Source organism: Hemicordylus capensis, chromosome 6 (genome assembly GCF_027244095.1).
Source record: "Hemicordylus capensis ecotype Gifberg chromosome 6, rHemCap1.1.pri, whole genome shotgun sequence".
NCBI classification, from domain to species: domain Eukaryota; kingdom Metazoa; phylum Chordata; class Lepidosauria; order Squamata; family Cordylidae; genus Hemicordylus; species Hemicordylus capensis.
This window is the reverse complement of record NC_069662.1, coordinates 163,885,108-163,911,481: the sequence shown is the minus strand read 5'-3', so window position 1 is coordinate 163,911,481 and position 26,374 is coordinate 163,885,108. Positions and strand designations below refer to the sequence as shown.

Below are 26,374 nucleotides of genomic sequence, written 5' to 3'. Positions count from 1 at the left end.
CAGTAGCCCACATGGCAAGTCTGGAACATGAGGTAGTGCCACATGAGTGCCAAGTACGGCTACGCAAGTGCACACTTGCACGTACACAAAGAACACATTTTGTGGACACGTACACTTTGTACACAAAGACCACATACACAAAGTACAGCTATGCAAGTGCACACATTCCTTATGCCTCAGTGTCCTTTTGCCGCAGGTCTATTGAACCAGAGAAGGGGCAACAGAGGAGCAGAGGACAGTCAAGCCCTGTGCACACAATGATCCAGTGGGTAGGACATGCATCCTACCCACCTTTGAGAGCTGTGTGCACTTCTGGTTTCCAGTTGTGTGTGAGTAAAAATCTAGATTGGAGGAGAGGAAGTGATCATGTGGGAGGAGGGCACAGGTTCTGACAGGACATTTACCCCACACATTATCGGGCTAGGAGGCAATGCTGTTGGAGCCTCAGCCTCCCTCCTTAGACCTAGCGTTTAATTTACACATGACAGCTCTCAAAGATGGGCACAATGCTTGTGTGAACATGCCTACAGACAGACACACACGCAGGCCGGTTTCTGCTTCCGGCCCAGCGGTGCCACTTACAGCTATCTTTTCTTTCACTTCTGGCCTGCAGACGGACCACTGTCAATATCTCTGCTTGGCTCTTTCAAGACTGGAGCGGGCCAGCTGAGGGAAGGCTGGGAGTGACAAGTGGGGACTTGAGGTGGCGCCAAGGAGGACTCCGCAATTAGGCCGGCCTCTTCAAAATAGCCCCTTCAAGGAGTTACCCTCCACATTTTCATTGAAGAGGGTCCTGTTCCCAATGCTGGCATGTACACGCACAGGTAACCCAGTCGCCCAAATGTGGGGAAGCCAGGGGTATGGCAAATGTAAGGGATGGGGCCAGCAGGCACAGCCTCACTCCCCCTCCATGCCTTCAGGGAGCAGGTGGAAGGTAACTTCTGAAAAGAATGCGTGGATCAAGGCAGGAGGAAGAAAATATGGGTGAACGTGGCCTCCTCCTCTCTAAACCGAGGCCTTAGGAAGAAGCGCAGTGGACCCCTTACTCGCCGGTGGGGTGAACAGACAGACACAAAGAGAGGTATACATACCTGGAAAGATCCCAGCCCTAGTTCAAATACTAGCCTCTCCCTCTTGCTGACATTCTCGGGATAGAAGGCAAAGACTGTGTAGTGAATTCCAAACAGCGGGATAAGCAGCAAGGTCGAGCGGGCCAGTCTCCTGTCATGATAAACAGACAGCACCAGTGTAAGGACAGTCAGGCCCAATCGTACATACTGCTGATCTTATTTGGCAAGGAGCGGGGAAAGCCAAGTGGGATCTTCCATCTGCACTACAGCACCTCGGTCTCGGCACTCGCTGCGGGTGGAGCTCTTGGTCCCTGCGTTTTGCAGCTCCCTCCAGTTTGTCTGCAGCTGCCTTGCCCCGCTTTGCGAGGGTGGGCTGAGCCCTGCCCACGACTGCCTGCTGTGCCCCAGGGAAGTCTAACTCAAAGGAGGAGGAGTCAGTCTGCTTGGAGGGACTTGGAGGGACTCAACAAACGGTGGTCGGGGTGCTCCTGGAGTTGGCCACAAAGAAGAGGGAGTGCAGGCTCAATAGTAAGGCCGTTCCCACGGCCAACGTGAGGAGGGCGGGCGGGAAAGCAGGCTCCTACCTGCACACAATCACAGTTGAACCGGAAGCTCTGCCGCTTGTGCGGCACATGGGTGGTGCTGCCGTGAGCACCAGAGCCGGGAGACAGAGGAGTCCTCTGGCATCCCACAATGCACCACACCAGGGGCACGATGCATTGGGGAATATCCCTGCTGCCAGGCATTCTTGCTGCTCGGCTGTGTGGACGCTCTGGTTGCACTCACATGACCAGGGTAGACGCGTGTGATCACACCTTTCTACCTCACAGTTAGCCTGGGTACAAAACTCAGGCTACGGCAGAGCAGAATGCTGGGACTGAGTCTGATCCCGGCTCTCCACATGACCAGCCCTACGGCCACACGCCCAGTTGTGTGAAGGACCTTAGTGCCTTTTACCATCTTTTGGTTTATGTGTGGTGTTGTTAAGCCCTCTTGTGCCTCCACCCCTTCCAAACCCAAGCCCTGAGCCCTTTGTCGAAATAAACCACCCGTTTGTTGGGTAACTGCTGGTCTGTGTCTAGTTTGCCTAATTCTAACACAGTCTAGCCGCTCAGGGCATATGGATGTAAAAAGAGGCTAGCCTTCTATGCTGTCTGGAAGGCCGTTAGATTTTGTCCTGAACATTTTGCCTGTATGGTACTCTAGACAGAAGCACTGGCTTCCAACACGCTGAATGCTGAATAATCGTTGACAAGAATCTCTCACCATGAAGTGAGGAAATCCAGTCAGTCTGAGGGACATAGGAAGTTGCCTCATACTGAGTCAGACCATTGCTCTAACTCAGTATTGTCTACACAGACTGGCAGCGCCTTCTCCCAGCTTGCGGGCAGGAATCTCTCTCATCTCTATCTTGGAGATGCTGCCAGGGAGGGAACTTGGAACCTTCTGCAAGGAAGCAGGCAGGTGCTCTTCCCTGAGCGGCCCCATCCCCTAAGGGGAATATCTTACAGTGCTCGCACGTGTCTCCCATGCAAATGCAAATCAGAGTGGACCCTGCTTAGCAAAGGGGGCAATTCATGCTTGCTACCACAAGACCAGCTTTTCTCCCCTTTGGGGCCTCCTTGTCAATAGTCTCATAGATACTTTTCAAGGCTCACGGTGGTACAGAGAAAGCAGAAGGTGGCAAGTTTGAAACTGATGCATAAAATAAACACAATCCAAACATTAGCAGGGCAATCTTTCTCCTTCATGGTAAAACTGCCATTGATTGCAACAAGAGGTACCTCCTGAAAACAGGAAAAAGTATTGTGTAATGGTGCTCCTGTGTAAGCCCCATCAAAATGAATGGGAGCTGTAGGAAGAGGAGCTCAGCCTTTGACGTGACCCAGCGAAGACTTACCTTCCTGTCCACAACTCTGCAAAGACTGCACAAGCCTCCCTAGTTTCACCACCACGGTGAAACGGGGGATGGCAACAAAAAGCAACCACAAAAGTGACCTGGGGGCAATTACAGGCCAGCTCCCTGTCAACATGCTGGAAGGCCTGAGCTAAGCCGCTTTCTCTTACTCCCATAGCCTGAGGCAGACATCACAAAATTGCACCACTGTAGCCGTGCACAGCAAGGCAAAGGGGGAGGAAGTCCTGCCCCACCACATTAATCAGCAGTACACCCCACCGCTCATGCTTCCAGTGGAGCTTGTCTGAACAAGGAGGAGCCCTACCTGTGATGGTGGGCACTTTGGTGATTGCAAGACTGGATTGATCCAGACTCACACTCATGGTAGCGCCCACCATCATGGGCACAACTCTTTCCTCATCAGATAAGCCCCACTGGAAGCATGCGTGGTGGAGCAAGCTGCTGACTGACACAGCGGTGGGTGGGACTTCCTCTTCCTTCACACCGCTGGATGTGGTGCAATTTTGTAACCTCTGAATCAGGCTCCCAGTCTCACCCCCATCAGCTGTCCCATCTGTAAAAAGCATAAGAGCAGCCCTGCTGGATCAGGCCCAAGACTTATCTAGTCTGGCATCCTGTTTCACACAGCGGCCTATCACAAGTTTCTGGGAAGCCCACAGGCAAGAGCTGAAGGCATGCCCTACTGTTACTCCCCTGCAACTGATATTTAGAGGCATCTTGCCTTTGAGGCTGGAGGTGGCCTATAACCACCAGACTAGTATCCAAGGATAGCAAATAATACCTACCCAATTTACAGAGTTGTTATAAGGATTACTGAGATGTATGTGAAGTGTGTTGAGCACTTAGGAAATGTGCGAGAACCCATGTTGGAAGAGTTCTCCAACATGGGTCCCCAGATGCTGCTGGACAACAATTCCCATCGTGCCCAGCCAAATTAGCCTATGGCCATTGTGGATGGGGATGATGGGAGTTGTAGTCCAACGTCTCCGGACCCACATTTGAGAAGCTCGGAGCTCTAGAAGCACATAGAAATAGTGAGAGGACTTTATTGTGGACCATGAAAATGCTTTCCGGTGCCTGTGGCAGAAGTACAGAGATGATGACCAGGAGACAGAAATAAATCTTAAAACAGGCTTACATGAATAATATGGTTGTCCTTAAACAATAAAAAAGCAAGCAAGTCATGGCATAAGCAAGATGGGCAAGCAGATTGTCCATAGAGGGTGCCATATTTAAAAGCAAAGCAGATATTTCTACTGTATCCCACAACCATATGACATTAGATAATTTGTACTACCATCAGCATGAGCATGAACCCACATAAGCCAGGGAGTGCAGTGTACAAGCAGCTAAAAATATGTCTGCAGTTTTGGCCACTCACTTCTCTCTGCTAAAGAGACAATCCACCTGGCAGCTTGGGAATTATTCTGAAAAATCACGGGGAATTATTCTGAAAAAACAAACCACCTTCAGCAGTGTGCATGGTTCCCTGCCATTGCTGGGATTCCAGTCACAGGATTCTTTGCGAGAACTTCACAATAAGAGCCAACATGGTGGAGCAGAAAGTGTGTAATCCAGGGAGGCTTCGACTCAAAGCTACCCCTGAACTATGAACACCTTCAGTGGTCTTGGGCAAGTCACAGTTTTCCATCTGTAAAATGACTTCCATAAATGTATCGATGACTTACCTTCACAGTGGTGTGGAGATTAAACAAAATGGCATCCACTTAATGCACTATCAAGTGCTAGGAATGAAAATGAAGGCATTGTTTTTTGTTAGCTGCATTTCCATCAGAAGCTACCCAGATATAAGCAACAGATAATAAGTGTAACTTCGAGTCCTATTGACTCAACCCTCTCATGGGGTGCTGAGAAAGAAGAACTGGAGTTTCTAGCACCCACTCCTGTTAGGGCAGGGTTTCCCAACTTGTGGCACTCGAGATGTTGTTAAACTACAACTTCCATCATCCCTAGCTACAATTTATTGTGGCTGTGGATGATGAGAGTTGTAGTTCAAGAACACGTGGAGTACCACACATTGGGCACTTTTGCATCAGAGGAGATCCAAAGCCAGGCCTTCTCCCAACATCTGAGAGGAAGTTGCTGTTACTCCTACCCCTGTGTCCAATATTCACCAACAGGAAGGGGGTGGGACCACTATTTCCTCCCATATAAACGATTCCCTCACATGAAGAGGGGGCCTCTTGGTGCTCATGTGACGAGAGTCCCCACAGACCTGGAGCTGACCCTGGCAGGGAGGGCTGATAGGGTGCTCCCTGGGCTTGGTGTTTCCAAGATTTCCCAGTGAGCTCTCAAAAGGACTTGGAGATGACTCCATGTTCTCTGAGAAAGCTCAGAACATGCAAACTAAATATGAGGTGAGCCAGGGAGGAAGGAGGAGCGGAGCTAGCCTCTCAACAGAATGTCTTCCCATTTTGCAAATGGTTGCCTCCATTCACTCATACTTAATGACCAATCAGCATTGCTTTATGGGAAATTAAAGGGCTCGGTATGTATCCATCAGCAACATTTCCCCCGATACACTTCAGACACACAACTTCCACTCCCTCACTGCAGCGTTCTCAACAGAAGCACACAAAAGGAAACAAAAACAGACAAAGCCAACATGCAGTGCGTACAACAGAGGGATGTCACTCCATGTCGCCACTACGGCCACTGACCACGGATCTGCAACATGCATCAAACAAACACAGCTATTGCCACTGGATTGCAAACACTTACAGGGTAATGGCGGATAGTTCTGACATCCTGCAAGAGTGCTGGTTAGCCCTGCTGGATTTACAGTAGCATTTCTGAACGCAGCTGCTGAATATGACAAGATTAGCAAAAAATATATATATTTTCAGCTTATCAGGACAAGGCCAACAAGTATGTCAACTTTCAACAAGTTTTGATGAGTCATGGTGCAGAAAAATTCAAAGAAAGGAATAAGGGAATAAGGGAATAAGGGAAGGCAAATTGCAAAGCAAAACCAGACTTAATTGATGCCAAAGGAACAACCAAGTGAGCCACAAGACTAGCAGAAGGTTACAACTACAAGCCGATGGAGCAAAAATGACAAATGAAAGTCAGACTGGGTTGCAATTTGCACTGATTGTGGATTATGCTACAAAGCTTGCAAAGGGTCCAAGTAGAAGGAGAGCTATGAATCCAACATACACTTGAGGATAACTGATGATGAGATAGTATGTTTAGACTGTTGGGATATTTATTATTATTTCTTGTTTTATCCAGACATCGAGTCCTTCCCAAGGACCTGGGATGGCTGGATTTTATTATCAATGTTGTTGTTATTATAGATATCGTTGCAGAATATAGGCTGTTCCCAGTAAAGCTGCTTTTTGTAATTGGCTGGTGGTGATTTCTGTGGCCCCTATGGTGTTGAGCTGCTCTTCAAGGTGCTTTGGAATTGCATCTAGGGCACCAGTTACTTCTGGGATTATTTTGGTCTTCTTCTGCCACAGCCTTTCAATTTCAATTTGTAGATCTTTGTATTTGGTGATTTTTTTCTATTTCTTTTTCTTCTATTCTGCTATCACCTGGTATTGCTATTTCGATTATTTTGACTTGTTTTTCTTTCTTCTCGACTACAGTTATATCTGGTGTACTGTGTGGCAGATGTTTGTCTGTTTGTAGTCAGTAGTCCCATAATATTTTTGCATCTTCATTTTCGACAACTTTTTCAATTTTATGGTCCCACCAATTTTTGGCTACAGGTAGCTTGTATTTTTTGCAGATGTTCCAGTGTATCATCCCTGCTACCTTGGCATGCCTTTGTTTGTAGTCAGTCTGTGCGATCTTTTGACAACAGCTGTTTAGGTGGTCCACTGTTTCATCTGCTTCTTTACAAAAGCGGCACTTGCTGTTTGTTGTGGATTTTTCAACTTTTGCTCTTATTGCATTTGTTCTATATTTTATGTCACAGATACAGACTATAGACCAGGGGTGGGCAAATTTGGCCCTCCAGTTGTTGTTGAACAACAACCCCCAACAATTTATTGTGGCTGGGAATGATGGGAGTTGTAGTTCAACAGCAGGAGGGCCAGGTTAGCCCACCCTGCCATAGATTCTCAGAGAACTGTGGAAAAGGAATATGCTAATGTTTAAAACCCAAACTGCAAGGAATCTCTGAGTATTTGCCTAGGAATGCCATTTTAGATTTCAATTTGTGGGGAGTCTGTTGGCAAGGTTTAAAGGCCTGTTCCAGGATATGTAAAACTAAAACAAATTGTAAAAAACAAATACCAGAAAAAGGAGGTGCACTTTAGAATATTTAGCCAGGATCCAAAGAAGACTGCATGGATAACTGAAGGTTTGCTTGCTGTTTTCTTCATAGTAGTGCTGAAGAGGCTAGCCTGCTTTAAAGCTGACCTCTTCAGCAGTAGCAATAATTGTAGCAATGCTAGTGTCATAGGCTGGACACATCTTTTTAAAATACCACAAGATTTGTGTGCCTTTGGCATATGTACCTAGTATGTCGGGCTTAGTGGTTTGTTAACACCACAGCTCATCACGTAGAACCAAGGAATTGGCTAGAATTAAGGGGCTCCTTCATTTTAGATATTAAAATTTTAAACCTTCTGTAAGATTACAGAAAACATTTGTTTTAATTTGCTTATATGGGGCATGAATAAATATAGATTCACAGACCTATGCATGCAAATTTAAAATCTTATTTGACAGATTTAAGTCATTCGTGCAAATTTTAAAAGGGGCTACCAATGCAAGCAGAAAAAACAACAAGATATGCATACATTGAACAATGGAGAAAGGCTGTCATGGTCCTCATTTTTCCCCTTACAAAAGACAGGAACATAGGAAGCTGCCACATACTGAGTCAGACCATTGGTCTATCTAACTCAGTATTGTCTTCACAGACTGGCAGCAGCTTCTCCAAGTTTGCAGGCAGGAATATAAGTTGTTTCCTATCCATTACTATCACCAATTGTCACAATTTCTGTTAAAGCAATTTCTACAGAAACAAGATTCAAGCACTGGGAAATATATAGACATGTATGTATCTATGTATGCATGTATAATTATGAATATCTATCTATCTATCTATCTATCTATCTATCTATCTATCTATCTATCTATCTATATGGAAAAGACCAAAAGAATACATGAATAACCTTTCAACATGTTTTCCCCAAATAGTTGCCCACAGAGAATTTTGCTTGTAGGTATGTGATCTCTCAGATGTTTAACATCCTCTTATACTAACCTACCTCACAGGGTTGTTGTGAGGAGAAACATAACTATGTACCCCGCTCTGGGCTCCTTGGAGAAATAGTGGAATATAAATGTAAAAATAAATAAATAAAAATAAATACTATGCTGCCCTGGATTTGAATGTACAAATATGGAACAGCAATCATGACCTTTAGTGACTACTAAATTAGAATTGCCTTAATGTTATTGCCAGACCAGCAACTGCAAAGATTACAAGCAGGACAGGCTGAAGGTATTGCCTGGCATCCTAAATCAGTCCTGCAGAAATGAAGTAATCCTTTAGCATGACTCCTGAGTAGTACTACTGAGTAGCTTAGTCTGTATATCAGCCATTACCTCCAGCATCTGGAGACGAAAAGTGAAGCACCTCCAGTTCCATTCTTAGCTATCATGGTAAGCAGACATTAAAGAGAACCATCTTCCACTTCAGGCATGGTAACCCCTGGGCTGGGATCTACCCCCCTAAAGCAGTTTTATCTGATTCCTGGTAGCTCCACCAAATCTTTATCAAGAGATGGCACAACATTGCTCGTGAATACCCTAACCCTAACCCTAACCCTTTCCGACTATAAGGAAGAGGGAAGCATTGTGCAGTAACATTTTGCCTTTGGATTGTGTATATTTGCAACATGCACATGCACATATCAATAGTGATATGTTGCACTGATGGGCTTCATAACTTTGAATGCACTCCACTGTCTTAGACAGATAGCAGCATTCCAGAGTTTCAAGCAAGGGCCTTTCCCATTCTGATCTGAGGAGGCCAAGGATCAAAGCTGGGACCTTCTCCATGCAAAATCGGGGCTCTTCAGCTGTGCTACCCCCACTACCTTTGAAGACCATACAACGAAATTGTGAGAACATTTTTATAGAGCTTAATGACTCATAAGCCCCTGCTAACTGAGCAAAGACGCACCTTTTAAAAATGGCGATTCTCTGGTCACCACATCTAAAAAAGGACATTGTAGAAGTGGGAAAGGTGCAGAAGAGGGCAACCAAGATGATCAGGGGCCTGGAGAGCCTCATTTAAGAGGCAAGGCTACAACACCTGGGGCTATTTAGTTTAGAAAAGAGACAACTGTGGGGAGACATGATAGAGGTCTATAAAATCATGCATGGTATGGAGAAAGTGGACAGAGATAAATTCTTATCCCTCTCCCATAACACTAGAACCAGGGGTCATCCCATGAAACTGATTGCCAGGAAATCTAGGACCAACAAACGGAAGTACTTCTTCACACAACGCATAATCCACTTGTGGAATTCTCTGCCATGAGATGTGGTGACACCCAACAACCTGGATGGCTTTAAGCAGGGTTTGGATAACTTCATGGAGGAGAGGTCTATCAACGGCTACTAATCGGAGGGCTATAGTTCACCTCCAGCCGCAAAGGCAGGATGCCTCTGGGTACCAGTTGCAAGGGAGTAACAGCAGGAGAGAGGGCATGCCTGTAGGCTTCCAGTGGCATCTAGTGGGCCACTGTGCAAAACAAGATGCTTGGCTAGATGGGCCTTGGGCCTGATCCAGCAGGGCTGTTCTTATGTTCTTCTGTTTAGCAGGGGGAGAGCAACTGGCCCTATCCATCCCTAGCACAGCATCCCTCCAGTGGCTGTTGCTGGTATCTATCTTATGTTTCTTTTTTAGATTGTGAGCCCTTTGGGGACAGGGAGCCATCTTTATTTATTTTTATTTCTCTATGTAAACGGAACCTTTTGTTGAAAAGCAGTCTATGAATAATGGCATAGTCGTCGTTGTCATCGTAGTTCCCAGAATGGCCCACTATGCCCTTGGGAGGTCAGCCCCAGCAAGGTGTGGCTAATGGGAAGATCTAATGTAACTGCCTAAGCTGAGGGCTCAAAAGAAAAAGAAAAAATATGGACCTGTAATATGTTTCAAAAACTAGCCACTCAAGTCTATGCCCAAATGAAACGGGATATCTAAAATCCATTTGAAAATTTTGGCTTGGAGCCAAGAAGAAACACACACTTGGAAGGAAAATGTATGCATGGGCGAAGGTTTAGAACATAAGAACAGCCCTGCTGGATCAGGCCCAAGACCTGTCTAGTCCAGCATCCTGTATCACACAGTGGCCCACCAGATGCTTCTGAGAAGCCCACAGGCAGGGGGTGAGGGCATGCCCTCTCTCCTGTTGTTACTCCCCTGCAACTGGTATTGAGAGGCATCTTGCCTCTGAGGCTGGAGGTCGCCTACAGCCCTCAGACTAGTAGCCATTGCTTGCTTTTTGTTTGCTATGTTCTTCACAGCAGGTCTAAGTTCCAAAAAGGCAAGCCTCTTTTAAAACTGAACTATGGCTTGTCTCTTCAGTAATGATAATTGTACCAAAAAAACCAAGAGATGCTCTATGTCTATTTCTCTCCCACGTGCACCCATCTCTTCTTTAGCATGCTCCATAGCTCTTTATGCCTCCCTGCCGATAAGCAAAAACCTAACCAATTATGCAAAGCAGACACAAATGCAAATACACTTAATTTGCATATCACACAGATTCCGCCCCCCCACCCCAGTGATGGAATTAGTGGTATTTAAGAAGTAATTACATCTTGACGCTGGGATCAGTTGACCTAAGTCTCTTCTGCTTTTTGGACCACAGGTAAAATCATACCTACCGATGGGATATGCCATGTTTCTCCTTTCTTTCCACCATGATGCTGGTTGGAGGAATGATGCACACCTGTGTTAGCTGAGTATATATATGTATGCTTTGAGTTTTTCAACATGCATGACAAAAAGAGTTATTAAAAAAAAACAGATATGAAAGATGCAAAAGCAGAAACAAATGAAAAATAACAGAACTCAGGGACACTGGCTTACTGCACGGCTCAAAATGATAATGGAATCCAGCTATTAGATTCTGTGGGCAGTTGTGGTGCATCCACGGGACTCCTTTGGAAATATTTTTCTGGCTGTATATACCCCATGGGAGCCACCTTTGTGGCCACCACACCACTACATGTTACCTTTGAACCAGAACTGAATCCCCAATCATGCCCTTCCTTCTGGACTGGATTGAAGAGATGTGACCAACAGAAGGACCTTTTCATTGTAGCATCAACCCCCTAAAACCTCATAAGAACAGCCCTGCTGGATCAGGCCCAAGGCCCATCTAGTCCAGCATCCCGTTTCACACAGTGGCTGAGAGAGACCTGTGAAGCTGTATCTTTGCATGCCTTCTGCCATCTTGGCTGTTTTTGAGGTTGGTTAGCTGTTTTCTTGCTAGAATGTGGTATTCTTCTGCTTTTTAAATGAAGACAGCAGTATCTGCAAAATGTGGTGGGGGGGCAGTTGGGAAAAAGTCCTTACAGTGGCCCTCTCTCAGCTCTTTTCTTTTGCCAGTGGTGCCACTTGGCACCGGTAGCACTCTTCCTGCTATACAGTGTCATTCCCAGGAGACCTATGGGAAATAAAAATGGCCCCAAGTTTCCAGACATGTCCTACCAGTAAGTCTCTCATGCTTTGCCCCCTATGTCTGGCTATCTAGGCTTTTACTACTAATAGACCTCTAGTTCAAGATGGAAGTTAGATAAGAACATATATAACTTATATGTATATGCTGAGTCAGATACCAATAGACGGAGTCAAACTATTGGTCTATCTAGCTCAATATTGTCTACACTGAATGGAAGCATTTCTCCAGGGTCTCAGATGGGTCTTTCCCAGCCCTACTGGAGATGCTGATAGGGATTGAACCTGAGACCTTTTGCAGGCAAAGCAGATGCTCTATCACTGAACTATGGCGGGCAGTTCCTTTCCAAATTGCCCACTGCCTGTCCCCGATTATTCTCTCTTTGCAAGTCGAGTGCCCACTCGCACATCAGAAAAAGCATCTGAGGAGTTTTGAGAGAGGTCGAAAAGGGCTGATAAAATATAGTACTGGGATTTCTTGTTCTCTCTGTGTGGTTTTTTTTTTTTAACATATCCAAGGTTACCACTGGATTTCACCTATAGTCAACATTAAATTGAATTTGGTAATTAGAAGAATTTTGAGCAAACATTTGTCGGGGGTGAGGAGATTATATGTTAACAACCCTATTTGTCCGTTCTCCCCCATTCCTTCCTTCCTCTTCTATCCTCTCTATTGTCTGATTTCAGAGTTTGCCAGGGCATGTCTCCATTAGTACGGAGAAGGCATTTTATGTAAATTCAAAGAATGGTGATCAATCAAGCAGCTGAACTTGGAACATATTCAAATTTCACTTTTGAGAGTCAACTTTAATAGACACTTTTGGAAAATGTTTCACTGTTATGTTATGTTTCACTATTATGTTTCACTGTTGAACCTTAAGAAAAACGGTGGAATGAAAGAGCTTCTTGACAAAATCAATAGTTCCACAAATCTTGGCCAGTGCATTGTTATGCTCTCTTAAATACCACTGACATCAATAAAGTTTAAGCTGCACAAATCCTATTCTAGACTATCGGCCTCAATCTCTTCCCCACCAGCTTCTAAAGCTAACAGCATTAGTTTTAAAAATTAAATCTGAGGACTGGCTGATGACTGAGGACTGGCTGCTGAAGGCAAGGGATAAATTCATTTTACATGTCTTGACACCTCTTAAGGCCAACAGCTTTATAAACTGGGAAGAGTGCTGTCCAAAACATTTCTAATTACAAGTGTGTCAATTCACATTCCAGCAAGAAAGTTACGCTTATGAGAAACTGTTTGACAATCTCCCCCTACCCCAATTGGTGCTAGCTCTAATTTCAGTAACTCTGATTGCTATATTTGCTTCATTTATAGAAAATCTTGTTGACCAACACGATGCACAATCTTGACAGCCACAGAAGATGGCAACAGACTCAGAAGCAGTTGTGTTGCGGCAGAGAACCGGCAGTTGTGCTGGCAGTATTACCACTGGCAGCGTTACGTTCGGGACAATGGGGATAAATATGATCACACTGCTAGTGCAAAGGCAAATCTTATTGTTACTACTAGCCACTGAGCTGAACAGGACTTACTCCCTTGCCCGAAATATTGTGGGGTTTGGTTTACAGTGAACCAAAGTCCCTGATTTCGCACCACATTCATGAGTTGGCAACCAAACAAAAGCATTAGCATGGGAGAAGCTGCACAAGCAAGGAAAGGCTGGATGGAAACACAAGGCACTCCTACTATTGTTATATGTGTTTGGCACACTTCATGACCTAGTGCAGAGCCATTTCCACATTCCGGTGATGTTGTGGCCCCCTCCACTCCCTGAACGACACAGGAGCTGCTTCTTCATGGTTCCAGCCCAAGTGACTGCAGGATATGGGTGAATCTATTTATTTATTATATTTTTACACCTCCCCATCTAATAGTGCTGGGTGGTTTACAATAAATAAAAGCAAACCCTCAAAATTAATTAAAATAACAATTAAACATTCCCAGAACTAAAAACCATCTAAAACAATGTTAAACCCTGGAAGGCTAGACTTTAAAAGTGCATCTTAAGGGCTCTCTTGAAGGCTAGTAATGTTGTTCAGCCTCAGCTTTCATGGTTCCTAGAGTCCAGCCATGTAGGCGGGACCAATCAGATACCGTATTTTATGGACTATAAGACTCACTTTTTTCCTCGAAAAATATCCGCCAAAATTCAGGTGCGTCTTATATGTTTTAACAGTTTAATATGTTAAAACTCTGAAAAACTGGATTAAAATTAAGGTGCGTCTTATAGTCTGTAGCGTCTTATAGTCCGTAAAATACGGTAGGTCTTGATTTATTTATCGTATTTATAAGCCGCCTGATATGTGTATCTCTAGGTGGTGTACACAATTTAAAACACAAGAAATATAAAACAGAGTAAAAACAATTAAAATAATTTCACAGAATAAAAAAGAAATTTCATGGGATAAATTTCATGGGATAAAAACAATTTCATGGGATAAAAACAATTTGATGGTTTAAAACTAATTTCAGTTTAAAAAGCCTGAGAAAACAGGTATATCTTGAGGGTCTACTTAAAAGCAATCAGAGATGGAGATGCTCTTATTTTGACAGGGAGCATATTCCAAAGCCCTGGGGCAGCCACAGAGAAGGCCCGGTCCCAAGTTGCCACCGAACGAGCTGATGGGAACTGTCACCAGATCTCCCTAGATGATCCTAATAGGTGGCAGGGTTCATGACAAAGAAGACACTCTCTTAAGTACCCTGGACCCAAGCCGTCAAGGGCTTTATAAGCAACAACCAGCACTTAGTATTTCATTCAGAAACATAGCAGCAGCCAGTGCAATTTTTTTTAAATCGTTATCATATGGTCCCTTTGGGTTGTCCCAGAAACCAGTCTGGCTGCCATATTCTGTGCCAATTATAGTTTCTAGACTTTGTACAAAGGCAATCCTATGAAGAGTACATTGCAGCAATCACGCCTGTAGGCTACCAGCACATGCACCACTGCTTTAAGGTCATTTACCTCCAGAAATGAACATAGCTGATGTATAAGCCGAAACTGATAAAAAGTGCTCCTGGCCACTGCCTCAACCTGAGAATCCAGGGAGAGCTTTGGATCCAGGAGCTCTCCCAAGCTACGTACCTGATCATTCAGGGGAGCGTAACCCCATCCAGAACAGGCAGATTTAAAGCATCTCTTGGGTCTCAACCCCACACAATCAATACCTCCATTTGATTTGGATTCAACTTCAGTTTGTTATCCCTCATCCAGACCATTACTGCCTCCAGGCAGGCATCTAGGGAGGTTATGACATTTTCTGATAAGGTCAATATGGAGAAATAGATTTGGATGCCATCAGCATATTGATAACACCTTGCACCAAACCTCTTGATGATCTCTCCCAGCAGTTATAATGTAGATGTTGAAGAGCATTGGATAAGTATGAGGGGATTTGATCTAAGTTTTTGGAATTATTTGCATTGTTAATGTATTGTACATATGAATTGATGTGTGTGTGTATTTTAAAGAGAGAATTGGAGACAGAATGGACTCTTGTGGAACTCTGCACTTTAGCTCTCGCTTTGCAGAGCAGCAGTCTCCATGGGACACCATCTGGAATCTACCTGAGACGTAGGAACTGAATGACTGTAAAACAGTGCCACCCAATCCCACATCCCTCAGGTGACCCAGAAGGATGCCATGGTCAATAGTATAGAAAGTCGCTGGGGGTTCAAAAAGAATCAGCAGTGTCACACTCCCTCTGTCAGTAGCCAATTGGAAACCATCCATCAGGGTGATCAAGGCGGTCTCAGCCCCATAGCCAGCTCGAAAGCTGGTTTCAAATACTCTGCATCATCTGAAACTGCCTGGAGCTGAGAGGCCACCATTTGCTCAATAACCTTGCCCAACCATGGAAGATTACGGGTCTGTAATTAGCTAACTGTGAGGGATCCAATACAAGTTTCTTCAAATAAGGTCTAATAATGGCCTCTTTAAGACAAGGAGGCATCCTGCCCTCCCTCAGAGAAGTGTTGTTTCCCATTTGACTGGCACTTTACAACCAGTGCAATGGCAAGCAGGTAAAAAAGATCCCAGATTGGTCCACAAGTGTGGTTGGATTATTCATGCACACCCCATTGTCACATGGAAAAGAAGCACCATGAGGTGGTTCCCATGAGGCTTTTCTCATAAGCAGATGTATTATTATTATTATTGTTAGGCTATTTACACATAGTCTACCAAATATTATTGACTGTATTTGGTACTTTAATTGCTGGGCCTTTCCCAAGGGTCTAGGATAACTAAAGAAGAATTAAAGATAGCGTCGTAGTATTCGTGCTGTCCCTGTCCGTGGCCTTCTGTAGTAGATGTGTTGTAATTTTATTGATGCCCAAGGTGTCGAGATGGTGTTCAAGTTCTTTTGGTACTGCACCAAGGGCACCAACCACTATTGGCACCACTACTGTTGTTCTTTTTCCAGAGCCGCTCAATTCTAATCTGAACTGAAGGTCATTGTATTTAGTTTTTTTCTCCAGTTGTTTAACATCGACTCATCTATCCCCTGGGATTGCAATATCAATGATCAAAACCCAGTTCTTCTTAATAACCCGATTCTTCTTGATAAATAATAATATTATTTAATAATAATAATAATAATAATAATAATAATAATAATAGTAGGAGTTCACATGATGTGCAATGCAAACTACAAACAGACAAACATCTGCCACACAATACACCAGATATCACTGTAGTCGAGAAGAAAGAAAAACAAGTCAAAATAATCGACATAGCAATACCAGGGGATAGCAGAATAGAAGAAAAAGAAATAGAAAAAAAATCACAAAATACAAAGATCTACAAATTAAAATTGAAAGGCTGTGGCAGAAGAAGACCAAAATAATCCCAGTGGTAATTGACGCCCTGGGTGCAGTTCCAAAAGACCTTGAAGAGCACCTCAACACCATAGGGGCCACAGAAATCACCATCAGCCAATTACAAAAAGCAACTTTACTGCGAACAGCCTATATTCTGTGACGATATCTATAACAACAGCAACATTGACAATAAAATTCTGGCATCCCAGGTCCTTGGGAAGGACTCGATGTCTGGATAAAACAAACCAGTCAATAACACCTGTCTGACTGTGTAAACAAGAAATAAATATAGTAGGAGTTCACATGATGTGCAATGCAATGCCAAGACTGCCAACTGCTGTTGCAGGCAGCCCTGACAGGGTTCCACAAGAATGCAGTTGTGCAATGACTTAAAATAGCGCACCCATAGGAGTACACCACTACACGCCCTGGAAGCAATGTAAGTAGAGCTGCGCAACTGTGGGCGCACTGCTTCTGGTGGCTGCACAACACTGCTGGTGCTGCCTGCAACATGCTCAGCAGCACCCACTAATTGACATTGTTACATATCATGCCGGCCATCATCATCATCATCATCATCATCATCATCACCATCATCACATTGATTTTCAACTGAGAAGTTCTCAAAGAAGTTTGCATAACAAAAGGGATGTAAAGATGGTTCCCTATCTCAAAGGGACTAACAGTCCTTAAAAAAACAACTTGGGGACACAATGATGGGCTGAGTAGGGGCAGTCACTCTCCTCCTTCCAAATATGAGAGAGCTGATCTTGTGGTAGCAAGCATGAATTGTCCCCTTTGTTAAGCAGGGTCCACCCTGGTTTGCATTTGGATGGGATGCTACATGTGTGAGAACTGTAAGATAGCCCCTTAAGGGGACGGAGCTGCTGTGGGAAGAGCATCTGTGTGCTCACATACAGAAGGTCTCAAGTTCTCTCCCTGGCAGCATCTCCAAGATAGGGCTGAGAGAGACTCCTGTTGGCAACCTTGGAAAAGCCACGGCCAGTCTGTGTAGGCAATGCTGAGCTAGATGGACCAATGGCCTGGCTCAGTAGAAGGCAGTGTTCCAATCACTTTTTAAAAGTGCTACTTTGCCCAGTTAGCAGAAGTTTATCCTGTGAGAAACCGCTGTGAAGATCTGTAAATTCAGAAGAATCATGTGGAAAATGTCCTAGGACTCTCTTGCAGGCAGAGGACTGAAGGTCTGGATTCTGCCTTGTGCACCAAACCTTGCCTGCCTGCATACAGAAAACCAGCCTCTCAGGGGGGATAAAACACTCCCCTGCCCAGACTAACATATATGTCAAAGGAGGCTTACAGATGGCCCTTCACACTGACATACAAGCTTGGACTGTGAAGAAGTAAACGGGGGCCCCCAAATACAAGGGTGGTGCTTTGGTTTTAAGCACCTTCAGTGCAACGTCTCCTGTGAATCATACTGGTCTAGCTCAATGGTCCAATTGAACCCAGAATCCTGTCCAAAGTCATGGGAAATAGATGCAAAACACACTGAAAAAAGCAAGAAGAATCCCTTGGTGGCTTTAAAGTTTGGAATAATATAAATGTTCTGTACTCAGCAATGTGTACCCATAGTATAAATGCAGATTTGATTCTTCTTTTCAGTGGTCAATATAAACTGATAGGCTCTCCTTGAAAAACATTTCCTGGACACATCTAACTGCATGGCACTTTCCAAGAAACTCCCATGAAGACTTCAAAAGAACATATATTGTGAAATGCACTGTTGCGATGAAGGCAGCGATGAACTACATGATTGTGGGAGGGAGTGGGAGGCAGAAGAGCTGCTGGCTGCTCTGATCTAGGACAGGGGTTCTCCACCTTGGGTCTCCAGATATTGTTGGACTTCAGCTCCCATAATCCCCAACCAAAGGCCATTGGAGCTGGGGATTATGGGAGTTGAATTCCAACAACATCCGGGGACCCAAGTTTGAGAATCCCTGATCTAGGAGAAGGGCAAGGCAGCCACAGCACAAGGAAAGAGGGAGAGAGCAAGCCAGATCATATGCAAGGAGGAGGTTGCGTCTAGGACGGTCAAAGGCTGTGGGGTTAGAAGGAAAGGGCTAGGAAAGGGGGGCTGGAATGGCCCAGAGGAACGAAGTCTGAAAGAGGATAGGGAGCTGAAGGATAGGGATGTGCACAGAACCAGTTCAGAGGCCTTTATGGGCCTCCATACCGGTTCGATAGACTGGTGGTTCTGCTGGTTCAATGGCGGGGGGTGTCTAAATTTAAGGGGGGCGAAGGAGGGTGCACATACTCCCACCGCCATGTTTCCCCCACCAGCACTCGGTTTCCAAAAGTCCTTTGGGGCGGCAGCTGCCCCGTAGTCCGGATGCTGCCCCGTGGGCTGGATGTGACATGCGTAGGCACGCTTACTACTTCTGGTCACATCCAAACAACCGGGCAAACGGGGTGCGAACCCAAAGGACTTTTGGAAAATCGAGCATCGGCAGGGGAGGGGTAAGTGCACCCTCCCCCTCCCTTGATGTTAGACACCTCTGCTGCGAACTGGCCCCCGCCGGTTCTGTGCACATCCCTACTGAGGGAGAGAATAGTCAGCAATGAGACTTGCAAATGGCCAAGGGCCACAGAAACAAGGAAGATGGACTTGCCCATCTCGACTTGAAATAACCAGTGCTCCATGGTCTGGTTTGCACAGGGTTATCTGGTGGATGGATATGTTTGAGCAGGAAGTTGGGAGAGGTGAGCTTTGAGAAAGTGCCAGGTTTGGAGAGCCTCATGAGAATACACAGCACCTCTGCACACCATGAGGTCATTTACACCATCAAAATCTGTGTGCTACCCAGGCTTGGGAGCTGTGTGTGCTGCCAATTTTTGGTTGTGTGGGAGCAAGGTAGGAGGAAAACCTGGGTAGCTTTCTCCCCTACCTTGCTTCCACATAACCACTTCTACCCAGGTTTTCCTCCTACCTTGCTGCCACAGAACTGAAAACTGGGAGCACACACAGCTCCCAAACCCAGGCAGAACACAGTTCTTGATGGTGTGAATGACCTCCTTGTATGCAAGGACCAACTGCGCCTCTTGGTGAAGGCTGGGCATTAGCAGGCTGTTGCAGGCTTCACCATCACAGTATCCCCATAAGCAATGCTTTCCTTTTACCCACAGGAGTCCACCCCATTCACTCATAGGGAAGACAGTGTGTTATCTGAACATACAGTGTAACCTTCTGCTGAGTCAGATCATTAGTCCATTCAGCCAAGTATTATTTACTTTGATTGGCAGAGGCTCTCCAAGGTCTCAGGCAAAAGGAGCTCCTTTCTTTCATTCCATGGAACTGGATGGGAGCCACTGAGAATGGCATTTGCTCCTCTCTGCCTGCCTCCACCCTGCTTTCGGCTTCCTGGTCAACAAACAGGCCTTTTGTCTATCTTGCCCCAGTGCCCATTTGCAAATCAGTCAGGAAGACACAACTACACGGCAAGTCCTAAGAGCCAAACAACTGCTCCATCTTTGTGCTGCCATTTTCTGTACAGTCCTACAGCAGTTTCAAGCACATCCTGTCTAGTGTGTGTCAGGGAGAGCAAGCTGATTGTTCATCTGAACGTGGTCCGAGATGGCAAAGCGAATGAAGCCAGGGTTGAATGAGCAATTGCACAAACGATGGCAGACAATTAGAGTCATGACGGTTATTGAGCCATGAATGGAATTGGAACATCAAGCTTCAAAACAACCTGGCCTTGACTAAATGCTTGTGACCACATTTTATTTTTAGCTTAGAGGTCTTCAAAATTATTCTAAGCCGTTTTAGTCAAGCATATGCAAGAGTGAATCTGAACAGACAACATTAGATGAAAATACAGCCGGAGACGACAATGGCTGATTGATGCCCATTAAGCAGAGGCCATGGGCAATATGATGGCTTCCAGCATCCTCATTGTTAGTGTCAACACGTTGAGAAGTGTATATGCTTGAAGTCATCCCACCAATATGGAGATCTAGTTTCTGTATTGCCAAACCAAACAGCAAAACATAAACACGTTCTAGACCTCATGCTTCCAGGGGAAGATGGTGTGGGAAGAACCCTGAAAACACGGAAACTAGGTCTGCAAAATATTTTTTTAGAACAGACTGGAATATACAGAATTCCTTGGGTTCTTCTGATGATGGGGATCCTTGACTCTTCAGTCTCATCATACTTCCTTCTACATACGCCTGAATTGTATTTCCTATTCCATATCCCCTTCCACTTCACAAATGCTTTAAAAGGCAACAGTTGCAACAAGATAAGCAACATTCCACAGGCTTTCCAATCAGATTCCTGCACTGAGCAGGGAGGTTGGACCCACAGATTCACATGGCCACTGGCCTATCTGGAAGTGGGGAAAGTGCCAGAGATATTTTGAGATCACACACTCCCAGTGGGTGAGACTTCTGAGCCTGTCCAAGTCCAGCATCCAAGATTCTCCACCCAAGATTATCCCGACTTCCATTCCCAAGATCTGGAAGTTGGACAGAGAATATTGGGAGAATGTTAGGCAGAAAGCATGGGAACCAAATTTGGGGTCAGACATCACGCCCGGCAGGAGTGTGTGCTCTTACGGACCCATTTCCTCACTTCCAGACTGGCCAGTCCTGTAAACTCACTCATTGTATCCAGAGCATGGCACTGACATTTTCTCTTTGTGGGATTTTTCCTTGCTCCCAATCCAAAGGAGCTCAGTGCATGTGCTCTTTCATGCATGTGAGAGACAGCCCTTCCCCTGACATGACAGGGAGGTCCTTGCTTAGAAGTGAGCTTCATGTGTGCCTTGGATCTCCCAAGACCGAAGAGAACAACTGGACTGGAGAACATTGATGCAAACCAAACTTCTTATTCATACACGGAGCTTTCTCAATTGTGTGCATGATGGGTTTTCTTGACATTAGAGAGAATAGGACATTAGATGTTTTCTTGACATTAGAAAGAATTGCCCCGGGAGAGCCATGCACACACTGGGATTCTAGGCCTTGGCACATGCTTCTTCTTATGTCATCAGCACAACTGTATACAGGGTCTCAGGGATCAACACAAATGTAGTGGTGTGCATGCGCCAATGGAGGCACTGTGAACGTACCTTTTTATAGGCAGTTAAATGTTGCCAAGTGGTTGACAACTCCTTGCAACACATACATCAAACATAGGACATGTTCACAGGTCTCCATGGAGGGAGTTGCAAACAAACATGGAAAAGAATGGCAGCAAATGAAATGGCAAAGGATGTTGCCTTTCTTTGTTTTGTCGTTGCTAACTATACACATAGGAAAAATACCAGGAGACTCAATTGCCATATGGACTCATGGGAGTTTATGGGAGCACTGGAACATTGGATATGGGCTTGGGCCCAAGGTATTTAAGAGAACGCCTTCTTCGTTATGAACCCTGCCACCTATTAAGATCATCAGGGGAGGTTCGTGTGAGGCTGCCACCAGTTGTCTGGTGGCAACTCAAAGGTGAGCCTTCTCAGTAGTTGCCCCATGGCTGTGGAATACACTTCCTGCTGAGATTAGAGCTGCTCCATCTCTGATGGCTTTTAGGATACAACTGAAGATACATCTCTTCACCCAAGACTATTAGGTGAAGTTTTAGTTGATGTATTTAGCTGAATTTTATTGATTGTTTTAATTGTAAATTTTATATATAAGAAGATAAGAACAGCCCTGCCGGATCAGGCCCAAGGAGGCCCATCTAGCCCAGCATCCTGTTTCATACAGTGGCCCACCAGATGTTGCTGGAAGCCTACAGGCAGGAGTGGAGGGCATGCCCTCTCCCCTGCTGTTACTCCCCTGCAACTGGTACTCAGAGGCATCCTGCTTTTTGAGGTTGGAGGTGGCCTATAGCCCTCTGACTAATAGCCGTTCATAGACCTCTCCTCCATGAAGTTATCCAAACCCCTCTTAAAGCCATTCAGGTAAAAAATTATGTTTTAATTGTGATTATTATTGTTGTTGTTGTTGATGTAAATTGCCTAGAGACTTTGGTAGTGGTCGGTATGTAAATATATTAAACAAACAAACAAACAAACAAATAAATAAATAAAGTATGCTTTATTTTTCACAGACAATCCCTTGGTGAACCCTTTCAAGGAAAAGCTGAAACATGCCATTGGAAATACTAGGTATAAGATTCCTTGTCTCAGAACAGACTAGCATACACCATGATAGTTCCATGATGGAAACGTAGCAAATGAACATCGGCCATATTGAGCGGGGAAAGAGTTATCTACCTGCCAGATTGTGAATGGCCCAATTTTATTGTACTTTTTCAGGGACAGTTTTGAAGCAATATGTGGAGCAGTATGTGAAAAATGGACACAAACGCAAGGTTCCGTGAATAGCTCCTGTAGTGGTAGGATTGTTTTTGGATGTGAAATACGTAGACCATATCATTCCAGCACGATTTCACCTTGTCACACTGAACTGCTCCCAGGCTCAATACAAAGTGCTGGTCTGAACCTTTAAAGTGCTGAATGGCCTAGGACCAGGATATCTTGAAAATGCCTTTTGTGATACACATCTTCCTGTACCCTTCATTCAACATCTGAATCCCAGCTGATTATCATCTCACCTTCCAAAGTACAACAGATGGAAACATGAGCTTTTTCAGCAGTGGCACCCATGGACATGCCTTTCCTAGTAAGGCCAACTATCCCCCTCACGACTCACATCTTGACAAGCACAGAAACCAATGGCTCTTTCAAGAAGACGGTTGGGGTAGAATTTCATCCCAAGAAACTGAAGACCAGGAAATTAAGCACCAATGAAAGGAAGCACTTTTTCACACAGTGCATCATTAATCTATGGAATTCTCTGCCACGGGATGTGCTGATGGCCACTAGCTTGGATGGCTTTAAAAGGGGCTTAGAAACATTCATGGAGGACAGGTCTCTCAATGGTTACAAGTCTGAGGGCTATGGGACACCTCCAGCCTCAGAGGCAAGATGCCTCTAAATCAGTGTTTCTCAATGTTTTTGGAGTCATGGACTGGTACATTATTCATGTGCAGTTTCCTGGACCAGCAGTTAGTAAGGGGGTAGCCCGCTCACCCCCACCCCCAGGCACCTCCCAAAAAACAATTTTGGGCAGTTCTCCAAAGCTCATTTCCAGGCAGCCCTCTCTGCCAAGCCGGTTTTGTGCACATCCCTACTTCCTATGCACTTCTTCAATGTGGGAAAGTTTAGTAAATCCTGGTGGTTGGTTATCATATGCCAATCCCACACTTTGGTTTCCCCTCCCTGTATGTCCTCTTGCTGGGCAACCACAACTGGCCATGGCTTCCCAACACATTCACTCTAGGTGTACATTCATCAGGGGAGAAATCTGTTGTTGGGATGCCATGTTACCTGGTTGCCTGTGTGGCTCTGTGGAGTCTGGAGAAGGGCATGGCATCTCTCCTGTGGGGCCGCCATTCCCCTCAGGGGGCATCAGGAGTGAGAAGGGTCCAGACTGGTCGGGTCCCAGTGGGGTTGAGAGGGCAAGGTAGGGAGAGCTGCAGGGAACAGCTCTAGGGAGACAGCTAGGTTGGGCGTGGCAGGAAACAGGAAGCCAGGTCAGGAAGGGGGCGGGGCTGGAAGTCGGCTTGAAGCCCTGTCCACTCTGCACGGGGGCATTTAAAGACAAGGCAGCTGGTGATGAGGGGCTGCTTCTGAGTATGGGAGCTGGGAGTTCCCCAGGAGAGAGAGCCGGCTGCCTTGAATGCAGCAAGCCAGGAGAAGGACTCGGGTGACAAAACTAACCTCCTCCCCTGGCTGTTCCTGAGGCTGACCTTTTCTGAGCCTGCTCAGTCATTTTGGGGTGCAGGAAGGGCCAGGAGCCCACTCATCCTCTGGGAGTCTGACATCCATGAATAGGAGAATTCAGGGCAGGGTGTGTGGGTAGAAAGAGGAAAGTGCATTGCTCAGTCACTGCCACTGAGAGGCCACTAAAGAGTGAGAGACGGGAATCCTGTCAGAGAACTTTGCTGGATGGTGTAGAACAGGGGATGGCCTCTGGCCTTCATGACAGTGGATGAAGGGAGCTGCAATCCAACACACCTGGGGAATCCCTGGTGTTGAGAAAGAAGGTGACAGGACATAGTAATGCCTGGGAAATTTTCAGTAGCATTCATTGTTGACACTGGTTGATGATGACACTGGCCCACACTGAGCACTGTTAGGTACTCCTCAGAAACCATGTCCTGGGGTCTGCAATGTGAACCTATGAAGCTGTCACATACTAAGTCAGACTATTGGTCCACCTAAACCCACACTGTCTACTCTGGCAGCAGCTCTTTGGGATCACTACCAGAACACTTTTCGGCTCTTCTGCCTGAGATCCTTCTAATGAAAGATGTCTGGGATAAAAACTGGGATCCATGTAGACAGACAGGAAATCTGTAATACCTGAAGGAGCCCTGATTTTCTGTGAACAGCTACTGATGTTGTTGAGTCTGTGGCACCATCATGCATGAATGGCTGTTCAGCCTTGATTCCTCCCACATAAACTATTTCCACCACAGATGTTTTGCTAACACATCAGTTCTGCCCCAGCACCATGGAAAATGGGTGGAAAGACATGCACACACCATACATGCACATACATACATGCATCAGGATGTGAAGGAAGCTGGAGTCTGGATATGACCGTAGCATCACAGTCACAAGTGGAAATAGCAATGCCATTGGGAGCTGGGTCGCATTTTTTTCTTAGCAACAGACGCTGCTCCCCCAGGACAGGTCTAAAGAAATCTCAGGGCAAGAACCAGGCCTGAGTCTAATCTGGGAACTTGTGAGTTCACCTTGAAAAATGAAAGAGGGTCCCCATAGGGGTCAGCGGAAATGGGGCAGTGAAGAACCAATCATGGGCCCAAAGAGGGGACTCCATTATGACAATTAGGAAGCAAGCCCAATTCTGCCAGAGAAAAGGTGCCGCCAATAACGTAGCTCCTCAGCATGTGGCCACCAGCAGAACTGTGCATGGATGTTTTTGAGTTTGGTGCTCCATTTCCCCCCCACCCCCAACCCCCTGACCGACATCCCGACTAACTCCGTGAAAGCCCTTCATGCAAAGTGGTCACACAGTGCCTAGTCATCTGGAGACCCGCTGCACGGGCCCATTTAGTCCAGGTTCCATGTATTCTGAAATGAACATGACGATTCACAAACGGGCACAAAGAGGTATGAATGAATGGGGTTTGTTTACTGAACCCCATGCATTACTCATGGGTTTAAAATTTTTTTTAAATGCCTTCCTTTAGCTGATGTTTTTGCCACCACCTGTATTGGGGATGTCCCGAGGCACAGTGCACAGCTGCCTCCTGGTGGACACCATCTTGAATGTCCATAAACATCCAAGGGCAGTGCGGGTAAAACTAGCAGGTGCCATCAGAGAACAGCAGCCACCATTTTGGGAAAAAAGTTGTGTTTTTTTAAAAATGCGTTACACTAAAATTTTTGTTTAAAACAAAACCCAATAACAACTAAAAGGCAGAATTAATTAGGGTTCTCAATATGTGTCCTGAAAAACAACAACTCTGGGCCAAACTTGAACCCAAATAAACAAAACGGGAGCCCCCCAAACCAATGCGGCTCTGAAAAGGATGTCCTGTGCATGCATCCCCTCCAGGGCATACCCTACTACTATAGGGCTCCAGATCAGACTGGATCCAAACACTGCTTTCCCTTGTGGAGCCTTTAGTGCTGGAGCATTTCACTAGACTGTTGGGGAAAGGTGCTTCAAGGAACCAATCACTGTAGTCATTTTGAACCAGAGTCGCATCACTGAACAGTGCCATTCATACTGGCCTATCTCAAGCTATTCTTGCATGAATGATTCATCAGCTGTGAAGTAGGGCCCGCGCTAGGTGAAGAGCT

The 26,374-nt window shown here is 45.5% G+C and overlaps 1 protein-coding gene across 5 annotated transcripts in view; it reads right to left on the bottom strand.

The window, feature by feature from the left end:
- ADCYAP1R1 (ADCYAP receptor type I) overlaps positions 1 to 26,374 on the bottom strand; it is a 183,336-nt gene that overhangs the window by 10,253 nt on the left and 146,709 nt on the right. For 2 of the 5 annotated variants that reach the window (XM_053260570.1, XM_053260571.1), the window contains exons 14-15: positions 5,731 to 5,814; positions 1,092 to 1,221 (exon numbers count right to left, since the gene is read on the bottom strand). In XM_053260570.1, coding sequence (XP_053116545.1) covers positions 1,092 to 1,221; positions 5,731 to 5,814 — 214 coding nt within the window. Of the gene's footprint in view, positions 1 to 1,091; positions 1,222 to 5,730; positions 5,815 to 10,869; positions 10,912 to 26,374 lie in introns of all 5 variants that reach the window. The other 3 variants (XM_053260573.1, XM_053260574.1, XM_053260572.1) reach the window with 2 other exon arrangements.